This window comes from Lepidochelys kempii, chromosome 3, assembly GCF_965140285.1.
Source record: "Lepidochelys kempii isolate rLepKem1 chromosome 3, rLepKem1.hap1, whole genome shotgun sequence".
In the NCBI taxonomy this organism is placed as follows: domain Eukaryota; kingdom Metazoa; phylum Chordata; order Testudines; family Cheloniidae; genus Lepidochelys; species Lepidochelys kempii.
This window is the reverse complement of record NC_136382.1, coordinates 206,816,276-206,839,334: the sequence shown is the minus strand read 5'-3', so window position 1 is coordinate 206,839,334 and position 23,059 is coordinate 206,816,276. Positions and strand designations below refer to the sequence as shown.

Sequence of the window (23,059 nt, the reverse complement as noted above, 5' to 3'; positions counted from 1 at the left end):
ACACAATCTGGAGATAAATATTCTGTATGTTAATTTGTGGTGTTGGGGGCACTATGTCTAATAGTGTTGCCTCTGCCAGTGCCTTGAATGAGATGACATTTATGGTATAAAAGTGATAATTTATTTCTAAAGATATTATAAATCCTTTAACTTTCTGCAGTTAAGAATTCCCTACGTACTCTTTTCATCTATGCTTTTTCAAAGCACTGAACACCCCTTATGTTGCGGTAGCTACGTCAGACCAGGAGAAAAATTAAATTTAACCTGCCAATCAAAACTTCTCATTTTTCAAAGTGTGAATAAGAATGCTTCAGCACATTAAGGGGTTGAGGGTTTGCTTGCTGGTAGCAAGATATGATTTATAATTAGAGATGAAATAGCTAAAAACAAATTGGAATAACTTTCTAAGTTACCCCTTCAATTTGAATCATGTTTCCTGTGTATGTTTCTGTCTTGTTGACCCACTAACAAATGTTTTCCTGCCCATATTGATGAAATGGAAGCTGAAATGAAAATTATGGGGAGCACAGACTTGACTGCTGAATGTTTCCACTAGGCTTTAGGAAAGTATTCAGCAGCAGAATAAGTCTTACCGTGCATTTTAAAATTTCTTTCTCCATTTCCCTCCAAGCATGCATTACTCCATAATTCACCGTTCAGTTCCTGCTTCACTAAAGTTCTGCGAGTGCATCATTCTACGATTTCAGATACCCAAAGATTCTTCATAGCTTATGATGTCCAGTGTTAGAGTGACATGCTCTTAGAACTTCTTAGAACTTTCACAGAGGGAAGAAAATGAAAAGCAAAAAGGCAAGTTAAAACACAGACTTGAGCTAAAGGCGCCCTGCAGCCTAGCTAGTGGAATTTTTTAACACAAATCTGTGTGCAGTCTTACTCTTAGGTTTGTATTTGAAAACAAAAAATATTGCTACACATTTCTAAAGCTCCCACATGTCTCTGGCCTTGTATATAGTAGAAAAACTTACATGCTCAGTAATATTTGTTTCCCTTTACTCAATTGAAAGGTGTAAACATCCACATACAAGTGATTCAGTTCTAAGGAACATTTCACACACACTGTTTCTGTGGGTTAACAAACCACTGATTTTGTTATTCCTGCCTCAAATGTTTGTGTCAGTGTGGACGGAGGAGCTGTCTTTCCATAGCTGCCTCAGTTGGCAAACCACCGTTGGTTCACCACCAAAGAGTCTCCTCTCTGCCACCCACGTCATCTTCCCCATTTCCCCTCCAGAAATGCCCTCAACCTCTACAAGTTCCTCCTGCTCATGTCCTCAGTTGGTGAAACAATTCTGATGTACCTGATAAGAGCAATGTTGCAGAGAAAGATGAGGGCTTTCCCTGATTAATGCTTACTGGCCACCACACTGCATTTTCTATCCCTTAGATATGTCCCTTTATCTTCACTAGTGCCCCCCTATTTTGGTCCTTAGCTAGCAAACCAGCTGTGGTTCATTGGCTGGTGGGGCCATTGGCAGAGGTATGTCATTTCCCTTAGAGAAGTAGGGGTGGGGAGAGGTCCAAGACGGTCCCACTCCCCATTTCTATCCCTCACAGGGCCTGGGGAAGGTGCCTAGAGAAAGATCTAACAAATAACTGGATCCTGACACCCCTCTGAGGTGAAGATAAGTTCTCAAAAGGCATTTGAAATGAAACGGTTTAAGGCAATGCCAATGTGGGTGCCTAGGAGAAAGATAACTGATCAGCATGCCTAATGTCAATGGACTGAATTGTTTGTCTCTCTCAATTGGTGCAGAAAATGACTAATTACAAACAGTTCAGTTCTCCAGTGCAGACAAAACATCAATAACAACTGGATCTAAGTTTTGCACTTCACAGAAAAAAGGGATGGTTTTCAAACAGTCGTGCAAACTCAAGCTGAGATGTAAAAGCCAACGTGTCTGTCAGTCTTGCACATCACCTTCTGAAATAGAGACTCTGTGTTTGGAACTTAGCTAACGGATTTAATGACTATGTGCAAACCACCAAAGAACAGAGTACACTTGTTGGGAGTTTATATTGATTCTACAGTGCTAACGAGTTTAAACATTTTAAATATATATCTTCTCAGCTGAAGAAAACAGATATCATTTGGAATTCACACAGGGATCAGATATTTTTTTCTTTTAACTAAAAAGTAATTTTTTTAAATAGTTGTAATTATGTCCAGAAACAAAAAACTAGCATGCTGGGATTGTCCCTAGGGTAGACAAGGCAATTTGTATTTTAACATGTCATTTAATACATCTTTTTTTTTAACACATTTAACACCGCTTAAGGGAGTGAAGGCAAGTGAGGAAAAATCATGTAAGGGGAACTACATTGCTGAAGGAGGGGGGGAAATGGGATGCTTGATATTCATTTGAAAGTGCTTGTGTGAATTTGATAAGGATGTCTGGTCTACGATATATTTATTGTTTGTATCACAGTAGCATGTAGGAGCTCCAATCATGGCCCAGAACCCCATTGTGGTACAAACACATAACGGAAGAATGTGTTAAGGCTATCAAGATCCATGGAGATCAATGAGGGAGGAAGAAGTTTTGAGGCTTTGGTTGGGTGCAAATTACTTTGGCATGCAAAAAATCAGTTTTAACGACTGACTGTAAACAGCATGAAACAATAGCTTTGAGATGTGAATTCTTCTTCTTCTCAATTCCTGGGATATGAATAAGATCCTGCAGCTAGCATGGATTAAAAACATTCTCAAATAACTCTACTAAGTTCACCTTTTTCCTGGACTTCAGGTGGAGAGACAACATTCACACTGCATATTCACTTCAAGGAAGTGAAAAGAGGCTAAATATACCAGTATAGAGTACTCCAATGCACATGCTGAATTCTTTACAAAATCATGGGAAGCCCATAACTTCATTTGAATGTAGGTTGTCACAGGAGAAATTGGGATGACCCCACTTTGTTCTGGAATTAAAAATCAAATCAATCTCCACTTCTGACCAAGAAATGTCTACCAGCTGTTTGACCTGCCTGGATTTATTTTTTGCTGGAACTATGGTTAGCTATATATACCTTATTCAGAAATCCTGTTTGTAATTCAGACCCATGTTCATGAATGCAGGCTCTACAATGGCTCAGCTACAGCAGTGCAGCTGTGCCACTGTGGTAACATAGTGTAGATGCCTCCGATGGGAATGGAAGGTGGTTTTCTGTTGGCCTACCCATGTCTATCCCAGGGGTTAGGTTGGCATAATTACGGTGCTCCGGGGTGTGAATATTTTCATACCTGGGAGTGCCGTAGCTATGTCAACCTAACTTTTAAGTATAGACTAGGCGTAAATTTTAACAATTGTAGATCCTTAGCCAGTCAGGTGGACCCACTGAGGATGACTGTTTGAACTTGAATTTTGAGTTAGCGGCTACAGAATCTGCTTCCATTAACAACCTCCCCCAGTTCTCATAACCTAAAAGATGGTCCCTCCACTTCTTAAGTATTTAACAGGGTGCTAGCCTGCCACCCTCTGAAGATCTGCAGCTTTGAGTGAAAGTTAAAAGTGGAAAAACATGCACAGACTTCCAGCAGTTAAACTGATATGCAATTATTTCCCTTGGAGCTAAAGCTATCCAAACAGTATTAAAACTAAACTCCCAGCCCTGAAAAATATTTAAAATTGTCCAGCTAGATTAGAGGGTGGGCACACTGTGCAACATGGAGTTGGAGAAGCTACTGATGCAGTCCTGAATGTTCACGCCTTTGATCAAGCAGCTCGAAAAGAGACGGCAAGAAATGTCTTGACTTAGTGAAGAAATAATATGAGAATAAAGAGTTTCTGAAAATTTTGGAATAAAGAAAACCACCTCTGCTGGTGCAGAGCTTTAAGATGCACTGAATTTAAAGCAGAAATAGTTATTGATGGAGCTCTGAGACCGGTTTCTCTCTCCCCCCAAAAACTGGAAGTTGTTCTAGAGTTGTAATTATTAAGATGCACTACTAACAGCTGAGAGAATCCTGTGACTCATAGGAGATGTAAGAGCAAAAAGAACTTTTGTTTCTGAGGTCATTAAATCAAAGTATTTGAAGACTTCACTGAAAGTTTGAGTCAGGAAAGCAACAGAAGAATTAAGGCAAAGAGAACAAAAATGTAAATGGGATTTTCCCTGTAAACTCATTTTACCTATCACAGCAAGATTTTCAGTGTGTGAAAACTAAAAGGAGAAAAGGTGCTTCCTTCTCTGGGACTCCCTGAGAAGACCGAGCAAAAATACAAGGAAATGATTCTGAGAAGAATTGAGAGGACTGACAGTGGCAGATTGCAGAATGCTTGAAGACAAAGAAGTAGGGTCAGGATTCAGCCTTGCAGGCAGCAGTGAGAGATGGATTAACTACACTGGTGGGAAAAACTCCTTTTGTCTATGTAGGAAGCAGAAGACTTCACTTTTATCCAGTATTTAAATTAAGAACATAAGCCATACTGGGTCAGCCAATGGTCCATCTATCCCAGTATCGTGTCTTCCAACAGTGGCCAATGCTGGATGCTTCCTAGGGCATGAACAGAGCAATTATCAAGTGATCCATCCCTTGTCATTCACTTGCAGCTTCTGACAGAAGTTTAAGGACACCCAGGCCATGGAGTTGCATCCCTGACCATCTTGGCCAATAACTGTTGATGGATCTATCCTTCATTAGGTTATCTAATTCTTTTTTGAATGCGGTTATACTTCTGGCCTTCATAACATCCCCTGGCAAAGAGTTCCACAGGTTGAATGTGCGTTGTGTGAAGTACTACTTCCTTCTGTTTGTTTTAAACCTGCTGCTTATTAATTTCATCAGGTACCCCCTGGTTTCTATGTTATGTGAAGGAGTAAATAACACTTCCTTATTCACTTTCTCCATATCATTCATGATTTTAGAGACTTCTATCGTATCCCCCCTTAATCGTCTTTTATCCAAGCTGAACTGTCTCAGTCTTTTTAATGTCTCCTCATAGGCAAGCTGTTCCATCCCCCTAATCATTTTTGTTGCCCTTCTCTGTATCTTTTCCAATTCTAATGCATCTTTTTTGAGATGTGGCAACCAGAACGGCACGCAGTATTTAAGGTGTGGGCATACCATGACTTTATTTAGTGGTATTACTGATATTTTCTGTCTTATTATCTACCCGTTTTCTAATGGTTCGTAACATTTAGTTTTTTTGACTTCTGCTGCGCACTGAGCGGATGTTTTCAGAGAACTATCCACAATGACTCCAAGATCTTTTTCTTGAGTGGTAACAGCTAATTTAGACCCCATCATTTTGTATGTATATTTGGAATTATTTCCAATATGCATTATTCTGTATTTGTCAACACTGAATTTCATCTGCCATTTTGTTACCCTGTTTCCCAGTTTTGTGAGATCCCTTTGTAGCTCTTTGCAATCTGCTTTGGACTTCACTCTCTCTTGAGTAATTTTATATCATCTGCAAATTTTGCCACCTCACTGTTTACCGCTTTGTTCAGATAATTTATGAATATGTTGAACAGGGCTTGCCCCAGTGCAGATTCTTGGGTGACGCTGCTATTTACCTCTCTCCATTCTGAAACTGACCGTTTATTGCTACTCTTTGTTTCCTGTCTTTTAACCAGTTACTGATCCAGGAGAGGACTTTCTCTCCTATCCTGTGACAGAGGCTCTTAAGCAAAGCAAGTAGTCATGGGATAGGAGGGAAGGCTTGCTTAAGCAAAGTAAATTCTATTACTTGTTGGCTGTTTCTGAGGGGTAATATGAATGCTTAAAAATGTATAACTCAAGGCACTAATAGCGGGGATGTGTGTCCTGACAACAACAGATGGAGTCCTCCTCTTCCATGTCAATATGAAACCTCAAGAAATGTTTAAATTTACTAGACGGGTAATAAGAGCTATTTAGCCTGTACTCATTTTTTTTTTTAAATTGGGGCAGCCATTTTGATGGCAATACTTGATCTTGATACAAAAAAAAAAATACAAGAGGTTGAGAGATATCTGGGTGTGTGACTGTGTTAAATGCAGGGCTGAACTGTTGGTATGTCTAGATCTGTTTTGCTTACAACCAATGGAGAACCTTGTTCTTCGCATAACCGCAAACCCGCAATCAGCACTTAGTCTGTGGTCCCTGCCTTTTGCACTGGGCGTGGCAGAGAGATTAGCCAAATAATTAAATTAAGACCCTCCTAGTTTAAGCAAAAATTAAGAGGAATGGAACTGTAATGGATAAGATTATTTAAAGGATAATTTTAAATGATTAGAGCGGCTGCTTAAGTGCATTTGGATGGGAGGAAACGTTGCTACTGGAGTGGATGAGTCTCAACTGTATGAGCAGAAAGTGAAAATGCTCTTAGTGTACTCCAGAAGCCATATCACACAGTATAATCCTAATCTGCCCATGAAGTCCCAGATAGCAATGACTATCTAAAATTAGGTTTCTAAATCCATTTGTAGCTACCTAAAGAGGTGGCCAGATTTTCAAAAGTGCTGAGCATATAGCAGCTGTAATTGATTTCCCTGTTAGTATTGCTAAAAAAGCAATTTTGAGACTGCAGTGTCTTTCTTTGATGTTAGTCCAGAAGTGAATTTTTGTCTTCAGCTGGGAACTACTTCTCCAGTGCTGACTTTATACTCAAAATGGCATTAGTAATGGGGATTATTTTCTAGAACCAGGAAGAAAAGACTCTTCAATACAAAAATTTAAAATGAAATTTAATTAAGGTTGTTCTTAACTCCTGCGTACTGATCTTCCTTCTTACAGAGCAAGGATCAGTGAAACACTCCATCTTTTGTCTTACATGCATCTATATTTTAATTGCCAATAAACTAGGATTATAAACAATTACAAAAACACTTGATCATCTTAATGTGTGTCTGTAATCTGAAAAAAAATTATGAAATGAGAGTTTGGGCAATCTGGAATTTTCAGTCTCTTATATTTTGACTTGTATATTCCAGAATTTTGTGGTGGTTTTTTCCTAACTTGCAACACTTCATTTTCAACCTGTAATCTGAAAATCAAGCTACCTTTTCCGCTATTTATGCTAACACTAATAAAAGAATCTGCAGTAGGAATTTAGCTATTAAGTTTATATATGAGGCGCAACAGAGTCATGTTAGGTATTGTATAGCTATTTTAGCTCTTCAGTGGCAACAGCAGAAAAATATTCCCCTCCCCCCACCCCCGAAGAGTAAGAGGAAGGCACTGTGGACTGAGCAAGGCATCAGAAGGTAGATGCTCCCTGAGCTTTAATCTCGAATCTATATTAATTTACTCTGTGGTCTTGGAAAAGTAATTGTGTCTATTTTTCCACTCAAGAAACAGAGCTAATACCCGCCCAGCTAGTGTATGTTAGTATTTCATGTTTTCTACATTAATTTTAAAAATGCAAGGCACTGTACGGGTGACAAATACTAAAAAAAAAAAAAAAATACTTAGGACAAAATACTGCGTAAAATAGAAAAATATTACACAGTAACTTTTATGAACATAACAGAATTAGGTCCCGATTCAGCAAATTGCTTATGCATGTGTTTAAATTTCATGGTTGTGTTTTGCTGAATAAAATGCATTAAAAACCTTACATTTACTTAATTTTAAACATGCGCTTATGTACTTTACTGAAACAAGGCTTTAAAGGCTTGAAAGAGAACCAAAAATTTTGAAAGCTAATAGAAATCAAAGGATATTGGTGGATAAGACTTACTGAGATGTTTACCGTTCAGGAATACGTATTGTATAGTTATCAACAACATGAGGAAGAGGAAATCCACAGATAAGATATTTCCATAAAACTAGGAGTGACCTGCTCTATAATGGTCATCTGTTGGAAATTAGATGACAACCCATTTTACTCTTAAGTTTATCACTCATTATCTCTGTTACACAGTTCGTAAAGTAACACACAAAGGAGAATGGTCCTTTGGAAGGAGCTCTTAACTCATAGACGAAAGGATACCTCAATGTGAATATAGGACAGAGAAAACAGTGTAAATGCCGATAAATTAAACATTCATACCTCAAGCCATAGGAGATGAAATTAATTGGTTGTTTAGTTTACCATATGTAATCCTATTTCAGCAGGAGCCAAGCTTTTCCCAATATTTTCTTCTAATTAGGTAAGTAGTTAATTAGTTAGGATTAAAACATCCTCAATACAGGTGCTGAGGGCTAACTGAGTTTAAGAATCAATAAACATATTGAGGAAGGGGATTTACATATTTTTTTTTTTACTTTTTCCAGTATATTTTGGTGGTATTTGCTACTGTTTTAGAGTGACACCTAGTGTTTGTTTAAAACAAAAGAAAGTAACTCCCTTCTCCACAAATAGTTTGAAAGCATAAAACCTTTTTAGTTCCAAATAGAAAAGGCTGCTTCTGCTCTAATTTGGAATACTTGTCTGCACATCAGCTTTAGTGTTTATATACCTAATATCTAATTAAAACTAATATAGAAATGAATATGAAACAATCAGAAGGGGGAAAGACTATTAAATTAAAAGGCAATAACATCAGACATCAATACTTGTTCACAATGACTATCTTGGAAAGTTTTTATGACTAAACAAAAAATGTAAGGATTTAAACCTCAGCTCTCTGGAATCTTCTGTAAAATGATTTTGGCCTCAGTCCAGTTCCCAGTGGTTCTGTATCAATTACCATCACAACTGAAATAAATTAGCACCCTTATTCACAGTCTTACCATGGAGCTTAAAGACTGGATAAATGTGAAGACTGAATTTCCCTCTCTTCCTCGATGGTCACTCCCTGTTGAAGTAACAGAATATTTTCAGGACGCTCATACATTGTCTGTGCTGTAATTTTCTGTGACTAGAGAAGGCATTACTCATTATTCATTAAGGCATTACTCATTAAGGCTGAACTCGGTCATGATGCACCTTTTATGAGCACTATATTTACATAAATGTAACCTTACATAACATATACTAATCTGTGGCATTCACTGCCAGAGTAGGTAATTGAGACAACTGGATTTTGAGAGAACTTGATTTCTCTTATAGCCATTCATACTTAGGAACCTCTGATATCTTACCTCAGACAACAGCCAATATCTAATGCTTCAGACAAAGAAAAGAAAATTGCCTTCTGCTTCCTTAGTGCTGCTAGACAATTGTACTGTGCTGTATGTGGCATAGCTTGGAGATAGTTTTCTTCAAAATCCCTGCAGTTACTTGTTTTTAAACACAAAAGCATAGTTTCCTAACTTTTATAAGTGCCAACTCTTTCAGGAAGACAAAAGATTATAAGAATTATATTGCAGAAAGATCTAGTTTTTATGCTGGTTTTCCCATGAGGGTATATATTTTTCTTTTTCAAAGAGCATAATGAATAAAAATATTTGAACTTACACAAACCCATACTATGCAGTACTGCTTGTTTCAGTCTAGAACTAATTATTGCTCTTTAGAAATATGTCTAGATATAAAATCTTAAAGGCCCATATTTTCAGAAAGGGAAGGATACGAATGTATGGTACACACATGCCATTCTGATGGGCGTGGTTTAAGAATCTGAATGGAATAGGTATATATACTTTTATGTCCTAAATTTATTTGTGTCGTTGTGAACAAATTCACTTGTGTGTGCACATAGGTTGTGCATACAGTCATAGTAGGAACTTAATGGAACATAGGTCACCCACATCCTTTTTTGGAAAATGTAGTGTAAATAATATACAGCAAACAAGATAATTAAACAAATGTTAAGATGTCTGTGTGACCCAAGGACCTCTTGATGCCAACTGGCAGAGGGCACAGGTATACATAAGAGTCTGATCTCTACCTTCTGCTCTGCCAAAGAATGTCCGGTAAGGTCTCTAATGAAAGCCTGTGTCACCACATTGTCAGATGTATATACGGAAAATATGTAGTTATAAATTTATACTAAAAATTATGTTCTCTAGCACTGTGAGTTAAGGCAAGTCATAGAAAGATGATGCATATGCCCATGGCAGGCAGAGGGGAAATGATGTTTACCTCACTGTAGCTGGTCATGTCCAAATTAAGTATTATATGGTTCACAATGGATGCCCATTTACAGTCTGAGCTAAATGCTAATCAGGAGATTGCAGGGCCTGGAGGGAAAAACAAAAACAGGGGTTATCCTGTTTAGAAGTAAGATAATGACCTTTTGAAATTATATCTGGAGTGCAGATGAATTGCCAGGGATTCCATCCGCTAAGGACAGGCAGCCAGTGAGCTTGATCTTATAGGAAGGGGGTCTCAGCCAAACTGCTTAAAATTCCTGGGAAAAGGTCTTTCGGGGTAAGCTATCTTGTAGGAAATAGGGGAATGCATGTGGGTTAAGTTTAAGCTCGAGAGAATGTTATAATTTTGTTTTATATGTAACCATTTGTTTCCAATATCACTTGAATCTCTGTTCTTTGATAATAAATTTATTCAGGTTTTCACTATATGTATCTCTAAGTGCTATGTGTTGAGTAGAGTGATCCTGAGTTGAATTTTATAAGCTGGTGTGTACCGTTCCTTTGGGAATAGTGAGTCTGAAAGTTCTGACCGTGTTCATTGGAATAAGGGCTGAGTGCTCTAGAGGGATGCTAATAGGACATGAGGGTTGGCGTGTGCATAGGCGCCGGCTTGCTGCGGGCCCCGCGGGTGCTCAAAGCCCTGCCCCAAACCCCTACCTGTGCCCCCCTCTTCCCGCTCCACCCCAGGCTCTGCCCCCATTCCACCCCTTCTCCCAACTCCTCACCTCCGCCCCACCTCTTCCCACTCAGTTCCACCCCTCCCCCGAGCGTGCTCCGTCCCCACTTCTTCCCCTCCCTCCCAGAGCCCCCTGCACGCCGCAAAACAGCTGATCGTGGCAGGCGGGAGGCACTAGGAGGCAGGGAAAGGAGTTGATTGGCGGGGTTGTCGGTGGGCAGGAGGTGCTGGGAGGAGTGGGGGGGTTACTGGCTGCAGGTGGGTGCTAAGCACCCACTAATTTTTTTCCATGGGTGCTCCAGGGCTAGAGCACCCATGGAGTCGGCACCTAGGGGTGCGTGACTCTTGCTGCAGAGTGAGTGAGGCCTGGAAGGTAGTGCTTGTGTTGCTTGAGGCTGGTGGTTTTAGGGCACTGATCCATAACAGGTCCAGTGAAGACTTCCTCACACTAAAGGAAGGTGATTGCAAGGTGTCTCACAACCCTGGATACACCTGAGAAGCGTCAGCCAATCAGGCAAATACTCACTGAGAATGTATATTTAAGGTGAGACCAATAACCCCAAAGACCAACACTCTTCAAGAGAATGTGTGTTCCTTTCAGTGCTACATAACTAGCATAAATATATTTTAAAATTATACAATTTTCAGCCACCTGTGGACTATGGTGAGACTGTCATGAATGTTACATCATCTCACCATATGTAAAAATCTCAATGCAGTACTACTTCATACATAATACAGTATGTTAGCAATATTTTGTTTTAAACAGCTTGACTCAAACCTAAATAGTCAACTGTAGCATTGACAAACCATTTATTTTTATTCCCATAAAAATGGGGCCAGAGTAAGACTTCCAGTCTTCTGTGTTCTCTTGTTCAGCCATATCTTATTCTGGGAGCCTCTGAAACTCTGCTTTCTGCTTCTCCTATATCTGTATGAGAGCTTACTCTGGCATATGGGATGTGAAAGTTTGCCAGGTTGGTAGGTCTTCAGTCTGTTGTTGGTCCTCGCAAGTTAAGCAGTTTTTATTTTTAATAATGGAATTGTTTACCATCACTCCTCGCTATATCTTCTTTCTCTCCTTTCTCTTACCTTTCTCTCATCACTATATCTCTGACCTTTAGAGGGAGTTCCTCAGTTCATGAGTGTTGATTCTCTCTTACGCAGGGGAAAGGGCGTTCCGTACCTTCTAAGGATCTGTCTACCATGACTGTGGTTCATTCAGACATATCTGCCCGAGTGTGCCCTTAAAATATTCTGATAGCTTTCTGTTGTAAAATTTGCAGTATGCTGTTTATGTTCCACTTCTAAAATATTAATTTTAAGGTGCTTCTTTGGAGCATGAAGGAGTCAGTTGCATGGTTGGGCACACATTCCACTTGGCTTCAAGAACTTTTAAATGTTTGCCTCTGATGTAATTAAGAGAGTATCCTGCAATCTAGATTGAGCTGCTGCTGGCATCCTAACTTCGGTGGCCTCTCACTGCTTCAACCAAGCTCCTAAGTCTGTGAATAATAGCTTACATCCTAATTTGCTACGGGCCTTACCATTGGAATCCTTTAATACTAAAGGTCCAAATCTTTGCTTACAGGTACCAGCAAAATTGCAGCACTCACACATAGCCAAGTAGAAGAGCTTCCCTGGATCTCTGTTGGCTCAGGGCAGATCCATTCACCAGCTGAATAATAAGACTTCCCTGTAATGTGAGAGTTTGCATCAAACATTTGTTGCTTTCTGGATATGTAACCCATGACTGACACCATCTCTATTTCACTGGCATACACCTTTTTCTTTCCCTATTCAGTCAACAAGAATACACTCACTCCCTGCCTTTTTTTAGTAAGGCATTCAGCACAGTGTGTTTCAGTCCACCTGCAGTTATAGCTGTATAAGTTAAGACAATTATGAGGATCATTTCTCTTGCTTAAAGGTGTAAGCTGGAAACCTACTGGGATCAGGAAGGATTTTTCTCCCCTTCCACATGGATAGCTACTTTATGGAGTTATTTTTACCCTTAAAAGCACTGGGTAGTGGGCATTACTGGGTGCAGGTTTCCAACCCTATATTGCTAAATAAAGTTATGAAAATAGAACCATGAAATCTTCATATTTCACCCCCAGAAACTGCATTATTAATCGAGACTGTGAATCTGCTAAAAAATGATGCATTCACCCTAATAATCTGAGATATAGGATTCTTTCTACACATACAAAATGAAAACTGAGTTTAAAAACAAAAGTGTTTCTTTCAAAAAGCAGCATCCTGTATAAACTAAGGTTGAAACTTCACATTATTCCTAGTCATGCAGTAAGCCCAGAAGAAAAAGAACTATGGATAATCAGTTAAAAGAACTGACAGATACCCTGATGTGTTGATCAGTAGTAATACCTAATTTCTATTTCAAGTGTGCTATAATGGATTACCATATAGATGCAGCAAAGCACAAAGCATTAAATAGATCTGTGTGTTTTTTGGAAAAAGTAATATTATTTCACACTTTGGGATTTCTTAAAATATTTCATATTACTTTACTGTGAAATTACAAGCAAGATGTCAATAGCCAGTTTGGAATTCACAGCAGTTTAACTAAGAATCGAGGTTGGAGTGGAAGAAAATGTCATTTGGCTTTCACAGTAAAGGCTGTATACATTTCTTATAACTGTGTGGGAGAGGAGAGAGTGAAGAATGGATTCTCAGGAATACAAATATGGGTGGTTGTCTGGCTGATTGTGAGTTCACTTCCCTAATGTTAATATGTAAAGTAACACATTTATCTTGGGACCCAGTAATACATAGGCACAAGAAGCACTAATAACACAAGAGTTTGTCTTAACTTTGAATTAGATTTGTGTTTTTCACCTCATTTAGCAGTTCAGATACTTTGTGAACCATTTCCTATGCACCAGGAGCAAAGTGTGCTAAGTTAACTTGGATTACTTATATCCATTCTCTTAATAACTTGCACAGTTTTAAAGTGGTTTAGCTGTGATATGATTGACCTCAGATAATTACATAGATTGGAAGACCCCTTCAGCTAAGTGTTCAGGATTGGACTATGCAGATGATTCACTAATCTGATCACTGTTATTCGATTTAATATTTTTCTCCAAATGCATAATTTTTCATCTCTGATTTTGAACTGCTGAGAGCAGTGGAGGAGAAGGGGAAGTGATGTGGGTCAGATGTGTCCTAAATTTAATTTTATCACAAGGTTTCAGACATGAAGGCTATTCTGAGCCAGGACCACTTTGCGTTCTTTCCTTCCCATTCATTTTACTTCTCCCTAGCTGATGATCGTGACTAAAAAGGCTGTTCTAACGCAAGGATCTACCAAAAGCCCTACCTCTATGTCATAAATATAAAGGGAAGGGTAAACCCCTTTGACATCCCTCCTGGCCAGGGGAAAGCTCCTCTCACCTGTAAAGGGTTAAGAAGCTAAAGGTAGCCTCGCTGGCACCTGACCAAAATGACCAATGAGGAGACAAGATACTTTCAAAAGCTGGGAGGAGGGAGAGAAACAAAGGGTCTGTGTGTCTGTCTTATGCTGGTTTCTGCCGGGGATAGACCAGGAATGGAGTCTTAGAACTTTTAGTAAGTAATCTAGCTAGGTATGTGTTAGATTATGATTTCTTTAAATGGCTGAGAAAAGAATTGTGCTGAATAGAATAACTATTTCTGTCTGTGTATCTTTTTTGTAACTTAAGGTTTTGCCTAGAGGGGTTCTCTATGTTTTTGAATCTAATTACCCTGTAAGGTATCTACCATCCTGATTTTACAGGGGGGATTTCTTTATTTCTATTTACTTCTATTTTTATTAAAAGTCTTCTTGTAAGAAAACTGAATGCTTTTTCATTGTTCTCAGATCCAAGGGTTTGGGTCTGTAGTCACCTAGGCAAATTGGTGAGGCTTTTTACCAAACTTTGTCCAGGAAGTGGGGTGCAAGGTTTTGGGAAGTATTTTGGGGGGAAAGACATGTCCAAACAGCTCTTCCCCAGTAACCAGTATTAGTTTGGTGGTGGTAGCGGCCAATCCAAGGACAAAGGGTGGAATATTTTGTACCTTGGGGAAGTTTTGACCTAAGCTGGTAAAGATAAGCTTAGGAGGTTTTTCATGCAGGTCCCCACATCTGTACCCTAGAGTTCAGAGTGGGGGAGGAACCTTGACACTCTACCAAATAATGCATTTTCCAGGGAAAAACAAAAAGGTGTATTTTTTTTCATGTTACCTGTCCCATGCAACTGAGAACCTGAATTTTCTCTTCACAATGTGTATTATAGACTCCTCTGTACCATTTCTAATCAGTGTTGGCTCGAGACACACCCTGAAATTCATTGGCACCTGGGTTATCACCTGGTGGTAAAGTCAACCCCAGCCTGTTTTCAAGTGAAACAGTTGTTTTGTTTGATATTGTTTGGACCACAAGCTACATACTGTCTGTTCAACCTTGATTGTGACCGGGGTTTTGTTTATTTTTGAGGCTAGATCCTCTGGACTTGGATCATAGGTCTAAGGTCTTGTCTACAATGGCACTTTAGTGCGCTGCCACTTTCTCGCTCACACACCCCTGAGCACTGCAAGTTTCAGTGCTGTAAAATGCCAGTGTAGACAGTGCACCAGCACTGTTAGCTATTCCTCTTGTGGAGGTGGTTTTTTTATAGCGCTGTGAGAGCTCTCTCCCAGCGCTATGCCGTGACTACCCAGCCATGTTAAAGTGCTGCTGCGGCCAGCGCTTTAACATTGCTAGCGAAGACATGCCCTACGCGACTAGTCTCAGCCCGTGTGGCTACCAGCAGCTTCAAGCAACTGTTGGATTCCAAGAAATCTCAACCTGTGTCGGGGTCGGACTCAGCTACTGTAGCTCCCTCAGTCAAGCCTCTGAGGCTACATGCCCAAACTGAGGGGCATGTGGTCAGATCCCACTGCCCTGGTTCCAAAAGAGAGGTCAAAAGAAGTGCCCATACTTTGTGCCTCCTAGCTATCCAACCCTGACAGAACCCTTGTGGCTGCAGGACTGGGGCTGGTTCTGACATCCACTTCTGGATCCAGGAAAATGGAATAGCTCAGTGTGTCAGATTCTGGGCCACCAGAGCCTTTGGTTGTGGTGCCAAGAAAAAGAGGCATAGAGACAAAACAGCTCGTGTTACCAGAGCTGGTTCCTGTGCATCAGAACTGTCAGATCTGCTTGATTCCGACAAGACTGCTATGGTTCTGAAGCAGAGCTTTGTTCCGTCTTTGGTAGTAAGGGATTTGGATCTGATGTTGGCTCCTGGGTCAGCCCTGGCTACATCCTCGTTTCCAGAGAGCTCTGTCACTGTGACAGCCCAGGTTCACCTGCCAGCTCTAGTTGCTTCTTCAGTTCCGAGTGGGGGAAACTGGTTCCTCAGTTCCAAGTCGTCCAGGTGGTCTTGCTCATTCCCTGTTAAGCAGAGGAGTCCAGAAGAGGCTGTGGGTCTTCATCTGGCTCACACTTTCCTTCCTCCTCCTAAGACCCTGCAGGGTCTCCGCAAAGAGCTGAATCTCTATTCTTCCCTTTGAATCCATTGTTACCACCACTGTATTCTATATCGGATCTGGACCTGGATCCTTACCAGGAGGAAGATAAAAGAATACAGAGACCTGTAGTTTTCTTTGTGCCACTCCTATGGTTGTCCTCCAGCAGGCATATTCCTGAACCCTAGTTGCTGGGGACCCTCGCAATCATGGGGCCTGTGGTCTTACTGGAGGCCACCTTAGGAGCCTTTCAGTTACTCTCCAAGTGATTTAAGTGGTAATGTTTTGTCTGTTAAAGATTTGGCAGTCTAGAGATCTTCTGATTTAACTCCTACAGATCTGTTGACATTACTGACAGTGATGCCTAAAACCATATCTGAGGAACAAGATGAGGAGATAGGTCCTATCTTTGATCAGGCGCATCTGGAAATGAACTGAGCTCAATTTATCACCAGATGAACATGTGGGGGGTTGCTTCAGCCTTCTCCCTTTCCAAGGACGCTACTCAGTTCCACAACTTTGTGGATCATCATCTTCCAGTGCCTGCGGAAGAGATTCTTGCCTGGGGCTTGATATGCTTAGGATCCACCAATGTCCCACCCAGAGAGTAAAACTTTTCCTGGGTCTTAGGGCAGCCACTACATAAGTGACTCTGTTTGTCCATCTAAGAATGACACCTTTATAGCACTGGTTGTCTCAGGTTTATAGGCCAAGTTGGGACAGCCTTCAGGTATTGATCACCATGCCGCAGAATATCATAGTCTCCCTAGACTTGTAGTCAGTCAGAATGGATGTGCTCAGGGATGTACAGTTCAATTATCTGGGTCCATCCTGGACAGTGAGTTCAAATGCGTCAGTCATGGGTTGGAGAGCGCATCTGAGTCATTTGACAGTTTGAGATCACTGGTCCTCTCAGGAGCGATCCCTGCATATCAGTGTTTTGGAATTAAGAGCTGTTCATCTGGCTCTGAGGTCATTCCTTTCTCCCACCTGCAAGAGACGGTTGTACAGGTAGTGACAGACAATACATTAGTGATTGTAGTACATCAACAAGCAAGGAGGTGCCCATTCCACTCTTCTGTGCACAGAGGCCATACATTTATGGGATTGGTGTATTTGTCAACACTTTGCATCTAGCAGGGCAAAACAATATAGTCATGGACCATCTCAACAGAGACAGTGCTTGGATGCATGAATGGTCCCTAAGGGATCAGTTGGTTTAGACTAAATTAGTCAACTGGGGTCCACGGAGGTGGAGCTGTTTGCAGTGAGGGTCGACAGGAAGTGTCGCCTCTTCTGTTATAGAGAAGGTAGGGACAGTCAGTCCTTGTTGGATGCTTTCCTTTTGCACTGGGGGAAGGGCTTGATATATGCATTTCCCCCCCCCACCTTCAGATAGTGGTAAGGAAGAGGTTCAGGATAAGTCAAGGATGATGCTCATTGCCTTGGCTTAGCCATGTTAGTGGTAAACCACCGATCTCCTTTAGCTGTCTGGTGGAGTCTTCATGCATCTGTCCCCAGATGTCCTGTTCCAGCAGGAGGGCAGGATCTTTTATCTGGATCCACAATCTCTTCACCTGATGGCACAGCTGAGTAGTCATGTTCTTCATCTGTGTAGGATCTAGTAATTAAATTGCAAGAACAGTCTACCAGAACTGTTACCATCTAAAGTGGTTCTGATTTCGAATTTGGATGAAGGGGTGGTCTGATTCTCCTGTATCTGGTTCCATTCCTTGTGTTCTGGAATACCTCATGTACTTAGAAAATCAGGGGTTATCCCCATCATCATTAAAGATTCACTTGGCAGCCATCTCTGCATACCGCTGTCTAACTGACTGTAGATCACTGTTTGCTCATTGTTTAGTTAAAAGATCTATATGAAAGGTTTATCAAACGTGTATTCCTTCGTTAGGGATCCCCTTCCTTCTTGGGATCGCAATATGATGTTGGCGAAATCGCCCTTTGAACCCTTGGCTGAGTGTTCTGTTCCATTTAGCTATTAAGATAGCTTTCATTATTGCCATCACATCAGCCAGGAGAGTGAGTGAATGATGCCCACCTTTCATTTCTTTTCATACAGACAAGGTAGTTCTCAGACCTGATCTCAGATTTTTACCTAAGGTAGTGTCTGATTTCCACATCAATCAAACCATTCATTTGCCTTTTTTTCTTCCTCTAAGCCTCACTCTAATAAGGAGGAATCAGTTCTACACACTTTGGATGTTAGAAGGGCTCTTGCCTATTCCTTGGACAAAACTAAAAGTATTTGTAAATTACCTATATTGTTTTTCTTATGCCAAGAACCACAAAGAATATATGGTTTCTTCCTAGACCCTTTCTCAGTGGATTAAACAACATGTCGCTGAGTGCTCCATGCTAGTGAAAATCCCTTTACTTGCTGCAATTCAACCACATAAGAGCTCTGGTGGCTACTTCCTTTGCCTGTCTTAGGCAAATGCCGGTTGCTGAAATATTCAAGGCTGCAACATACTTTCACCAAGCACTATGATCTGGACTTCTAGGATGGACACCAGATTCGGTAAGGCAGTGCTTTAGTCTCTATTCAGCTAGGACTCTGTCCCCACCTCCAGGTTAGTTTTCAGCACTTCTTATCAGTCTATCAAGGTAACCTTCATTTCTTTGAGATGGGTCTGCATATTCACACTTCCCATCTGCCTTCCTCTCAAAGTCCTTGTCATTCTGTGTCTTTGGCTTTGCAGTGAACGGATCTGGGGTGGTGAGAATGCGCCACCCCTTTTATAGCATCGCCCTTGGTAAGCTGTAATGCTGAGGGGAGGGGTGAGATGGGGGTGCGGGAACACTCTAGCTGACTGCTAGAAGAGCTTTTTACCATAAGGCTCCCCAAGGTTGGCTCAGTACCCATAAGTGAATATGCAGAGCCATCTCCAAGCTCTCTAGTTACAGGTAAGTAACCTTTATTTATTTGAGTCAGTGACCCATCTGGAGATGAGACATTTTACAATTTCCATTCTGAGAACTTTCCTGCAACCCACAGAAACCTCCAAGCGACTGGACACTTAACTTCTTACTGCAAATAAAGGAACCTTGTAAAGGAATCATGTCACACACATAAAATAAACCTTTGCAAAACCCTGGTGGTTTGAAAGAGTCATTTCTCTGACATTCTTTCCTCCAGTAATCTGGGTTGTATGCTACAGTGAGGTTTCTAATGGGTTTGCAGTCTCATCAACATAGTGCATGCTGGTGCTTCTTGTAGAGCAAAAATGATGGAGTCATGATTTTGGGGTTGCTGAAAGGTGGACGAATAAGCTACGTTCAGAGTGCTTGTCCTTGACTGGCTGGGTATTCTTCACATAATCTTACAACAAGTTTAATTATTCTTCAGTATTCTGCATTTACAGTCCACCCTTTAAAAAACACTAGTTTTTAGAAGCAATTTGCTTTCATATTGTATATTATATTTTCTATAGTTCTTCCCACTGTTTTTCAATGAAAGTATTTCCATGGAAGCAATTTCTTTGTTTGCTTTTCATTTACTTCTGTTTGTTCTGCATCTGAAGTTGTTATATTATGTTTTTGACACAATTTGTGCATCACATTATATTCAGACATTTATTAATAATACTTTAATATGGAGAATTTCATATATTTATAAGACTAACATACTATGCCATGTACTGCAAACGATCATGCTATTGGAAGTCATATTTACAATTTACCTGTATTTCATTGGGTACCCATTTACATAGTGTTGCCTTACAGCGTAACATTTTACATTTCTTTGTACAGTAGAGCAAGCGTAGTGCATTTTAAAATCTTATGTCATCTACGGTCTTTTAACAGGATTGTCCTGAAATATTCTGGTACAGAAAATGGTCACTGGCCCATTTTAGAGGTATAAAAAATTGGGTATCGAGTGATTTTTAGAGGAAATTATACCCAAGACATAAATAGAAATAAATACTTTGATATATTTCCTTGTGGTCTGTTGCTGTGGTTTTTTTTTTTTAGTCAATTTATAATAAATACAAAAAAGTTTGAACGTTTCCACATTGGATCCCTTTTAAAAGATACATTCTGAAGGTCCATCAGTTCATTCAGGTTTAGTAGCAAATTTATTTGTGCTTCTTAAAAGCCATGAATTCTTACTGTGCACTTTGCATTTACAATATATTGTGTGTCTAACAATTATCTGAATGCATGAAAAGTTCAGCATGATTTTTTATTCTTCACATTTGGTACATGTAGTACTGTAAAACTTAGAATGAAAACCAAAAAGAAAAGTTCACAATTTAGGATAGAAAAAAACAGAGATTAGATGATTAATGTCAAAGGCAGTATTGAAAGGTGCAGATCTCCTAGTATTTTAATACTTAGATGGATAATTATTATATCCTTGTATATCCTGCAATCTGATTGGCAGAAACATGGTCCTTAACAGGTAACCCCCCAAATTTTTTAATCATGATCTCATTTTTAGCCAGTCAGATCCTTTCCATTCCAAGCACATTTACCTTGCCCATAGACAGAGAGCTAGACATCTGGCCATGTGATTTTCAAGATAATTATTGTTAGCCACTGCTACCAAGGTAAGCCCCAGGTGAAAGCCTACGGAAGGACTTGTTGAAGCAAAGTACAATGAGGAACATAGAAGGGATATCCCAGACTTACTTTCTCTTCTGAGTTAACTATAAGAAGGTTTTTAATACTGACTATGGGACAACTCCCATGGTAATGGTTGTAGAGGACTTTTACCCTACCCTGGCTGCTGTAGAAAACTGATATGACCTGAGGTCTAGTTCTCAATGTCTATGAAGTTGCCATGACTATCATTTTTTGCTGTGAAGGAAAGAATGTTCCATTTTCAGAGACTGTCATTGGAGTACTGTATACAATTTCTGAAACACTTTGTTTTCCAACAGATTTATGCTGTCGTAATCCATTTTTTGAGCATATCGTTCCAATGGCAATAATGGCTCACTTGTTGGCCTTATATGAAGAAATAACTAAAATGTTAAGGGTTGTCTACTTGGCTGTGTTGCCTTAATTCCTCTTATGAGTCTTTATCTTTAAAGACCAAGAAGTGGGTCACAGTTGCTTATGTTATTACTCGTCACTCATTTTGCATCCTGCATGTAGTTTTTCTTAAGAACTGGTGGTGCTTTAAGTTTTGTGAAAGTTTGTTCCTATTGTTTTGTGTGACGATTCAACAGTACTGTCAGTTTCTTTAGAGAGAATTATTTGACCTTTAAAATTTAGTGTTAAAACTAATTTGCCTTTTGGATTCTTAATCTCTTCTTAAAATCCATTGCTCAGAACTGAAAAGTTTTCAGAAAAGAAAAAGAAATCCATATTCATTGTTTTGTATTAATTTGATCCTTTTATATCCTCTGCAGCAACAAGCTAGCAATTACTTGCCAGAGTTATCTTTCTGTTGGATATCAGCCTGTAATGCACTTTCATAAAAAAGACCTTGAATTGCAAGTTAGCTACATTGGCTTGCACTACACTTAAAAGTCAGGAAAAAAGCTTTCTTTGCCAAATGTAAAAACATCAAAATTAAGTTTCGGTGATTCATACAAATTGCTTTGTAGCATTATAATTCACTGGGTTGGCAAACAGCAAAATCTGATGGCCCCAACTGTTTTTCCTACCAAGATTATAGGCCCCCATTCAGCAAAGTATTTAAGCATGTGCTTAATTGCTTTGCTTTATTGGGACCATATAAAATACCAAAGTTAGAGATTGTGGTCAAGACTTCCCCTCTTCCTTGCATTGATCTTCCTCTGTGAGAGTCCTCCCAAAACTACAGAGGAAGACCACTGTATATTATTCCACATGAGTGCTTTGCCAACTGCATCTGCTGTGGAGTAATTAATGTAACTGTGTGCGATTCTGGTCAGTTCCACTCAGCAGGTGAAAGTGCAGGTAAATCAGTTCTCTGTAAGAGTACTCACGAAAGTTCCCCTAGGGCTGCTTGAACTGGTGGATCTGCCAACATTAGGTGGTTTAAACAAGAGTTCATTATCCTTCTAATCCATAGAGTGTAACATTTGCTCAGATCTGGCCAATATCCTGGCTCTGACAGTGGACAATATCAGGTGCTTCAAAAGACCGTATAAGTGTGCAGTTTTGAAATACCCTGTCCATAAATAAAGTTTCTTCTAACTCCTTCAGTTAGAAGTTGGTTTATGCTCTAAAATATTAGGGTGTGAATCCTTTCTAAAACAATGGAAAGTTTAAAAAAAAATTCCTTGACGGTGATCCTTTTTAAAATGTAATTACAATTGTGGTTAATGAACATGATATATACTCTAAATATCTAGGGAAAGTAAAATAGTGGACACTAATCCTTGTTACTCTAGGTGCCCATTTTTGTATTGTTTAATTCGTGTTTGGCTTAGAGGGACACACCAACTGTTCCATAAGATTCTCTGAATGATCTAATTTATTATGGAAAAGTTAACTGTTTAGTTTTGTTTTCTGCAGAAAATATTACAACTGCTACCTGAGAGGATATTTTATCGATGGCATTTCCACAGTATAGGTAAGAAGAAACACTTCTAAAAAAAATATTTTAGTAGCAGCTTAAAATAAGATTCTTTTTTCACACTACTGATTTCCCACCCCTCCCCTCATATTTAGCTTGATCATGCAAGAACTCTAACTGGCTCATTTTCCACTTTCCTTGTTGTATTTCTTTTATCCCAAAGTAAAGAAAAATAACAAACCGTAAGCTTGTATTTCGTTCCCTCACTTTTCAATCTGTTAGAGTCTGTTTTGCAAGTGTTTGGAGTGTAAACCTTGATTTGCTGATGTTGGGGTGCCACTCCTGTAACCACTATGCCAATGTGATGTTTTGGGGATTACTCAAACCAGTAAGGGGTTTAGTCACCATCTGCTCTGTTACTTTGGGTGCCTTT

General features: G+C 39.8%; 1 protein-coding gene across 13 annotated transcripts in view; it reads left to right on the top strand.

The window, feature by feature from the left end:
• Positions 1–23,059, top strand: part of RALGAPA2 (Ral GTPase activating protein catalytic subunit alpha 2) — a 306,764-nt gene that overhangs the window by 20,337 nt on the left and 263,368 nt on the right. For all 13 annotated transcript variants that reach the window (XR_012158341.2, XR_013635627.1, XR_013635626.1 and 10 more), the window contains exon 4: positions 22,626–22,683. Coding sequence is in view for 8 of the 13 variants with exons in the window: in XM_073339773.2 (XP_073195874.1) it covers positions 22,626–22,683 (58 nt within the window). In the remaining 5 variants the exon portion in view is untranslated. The remainder of the gene's footprint in view (positions 1–22,625; positions 22,684–23,059) is intronic.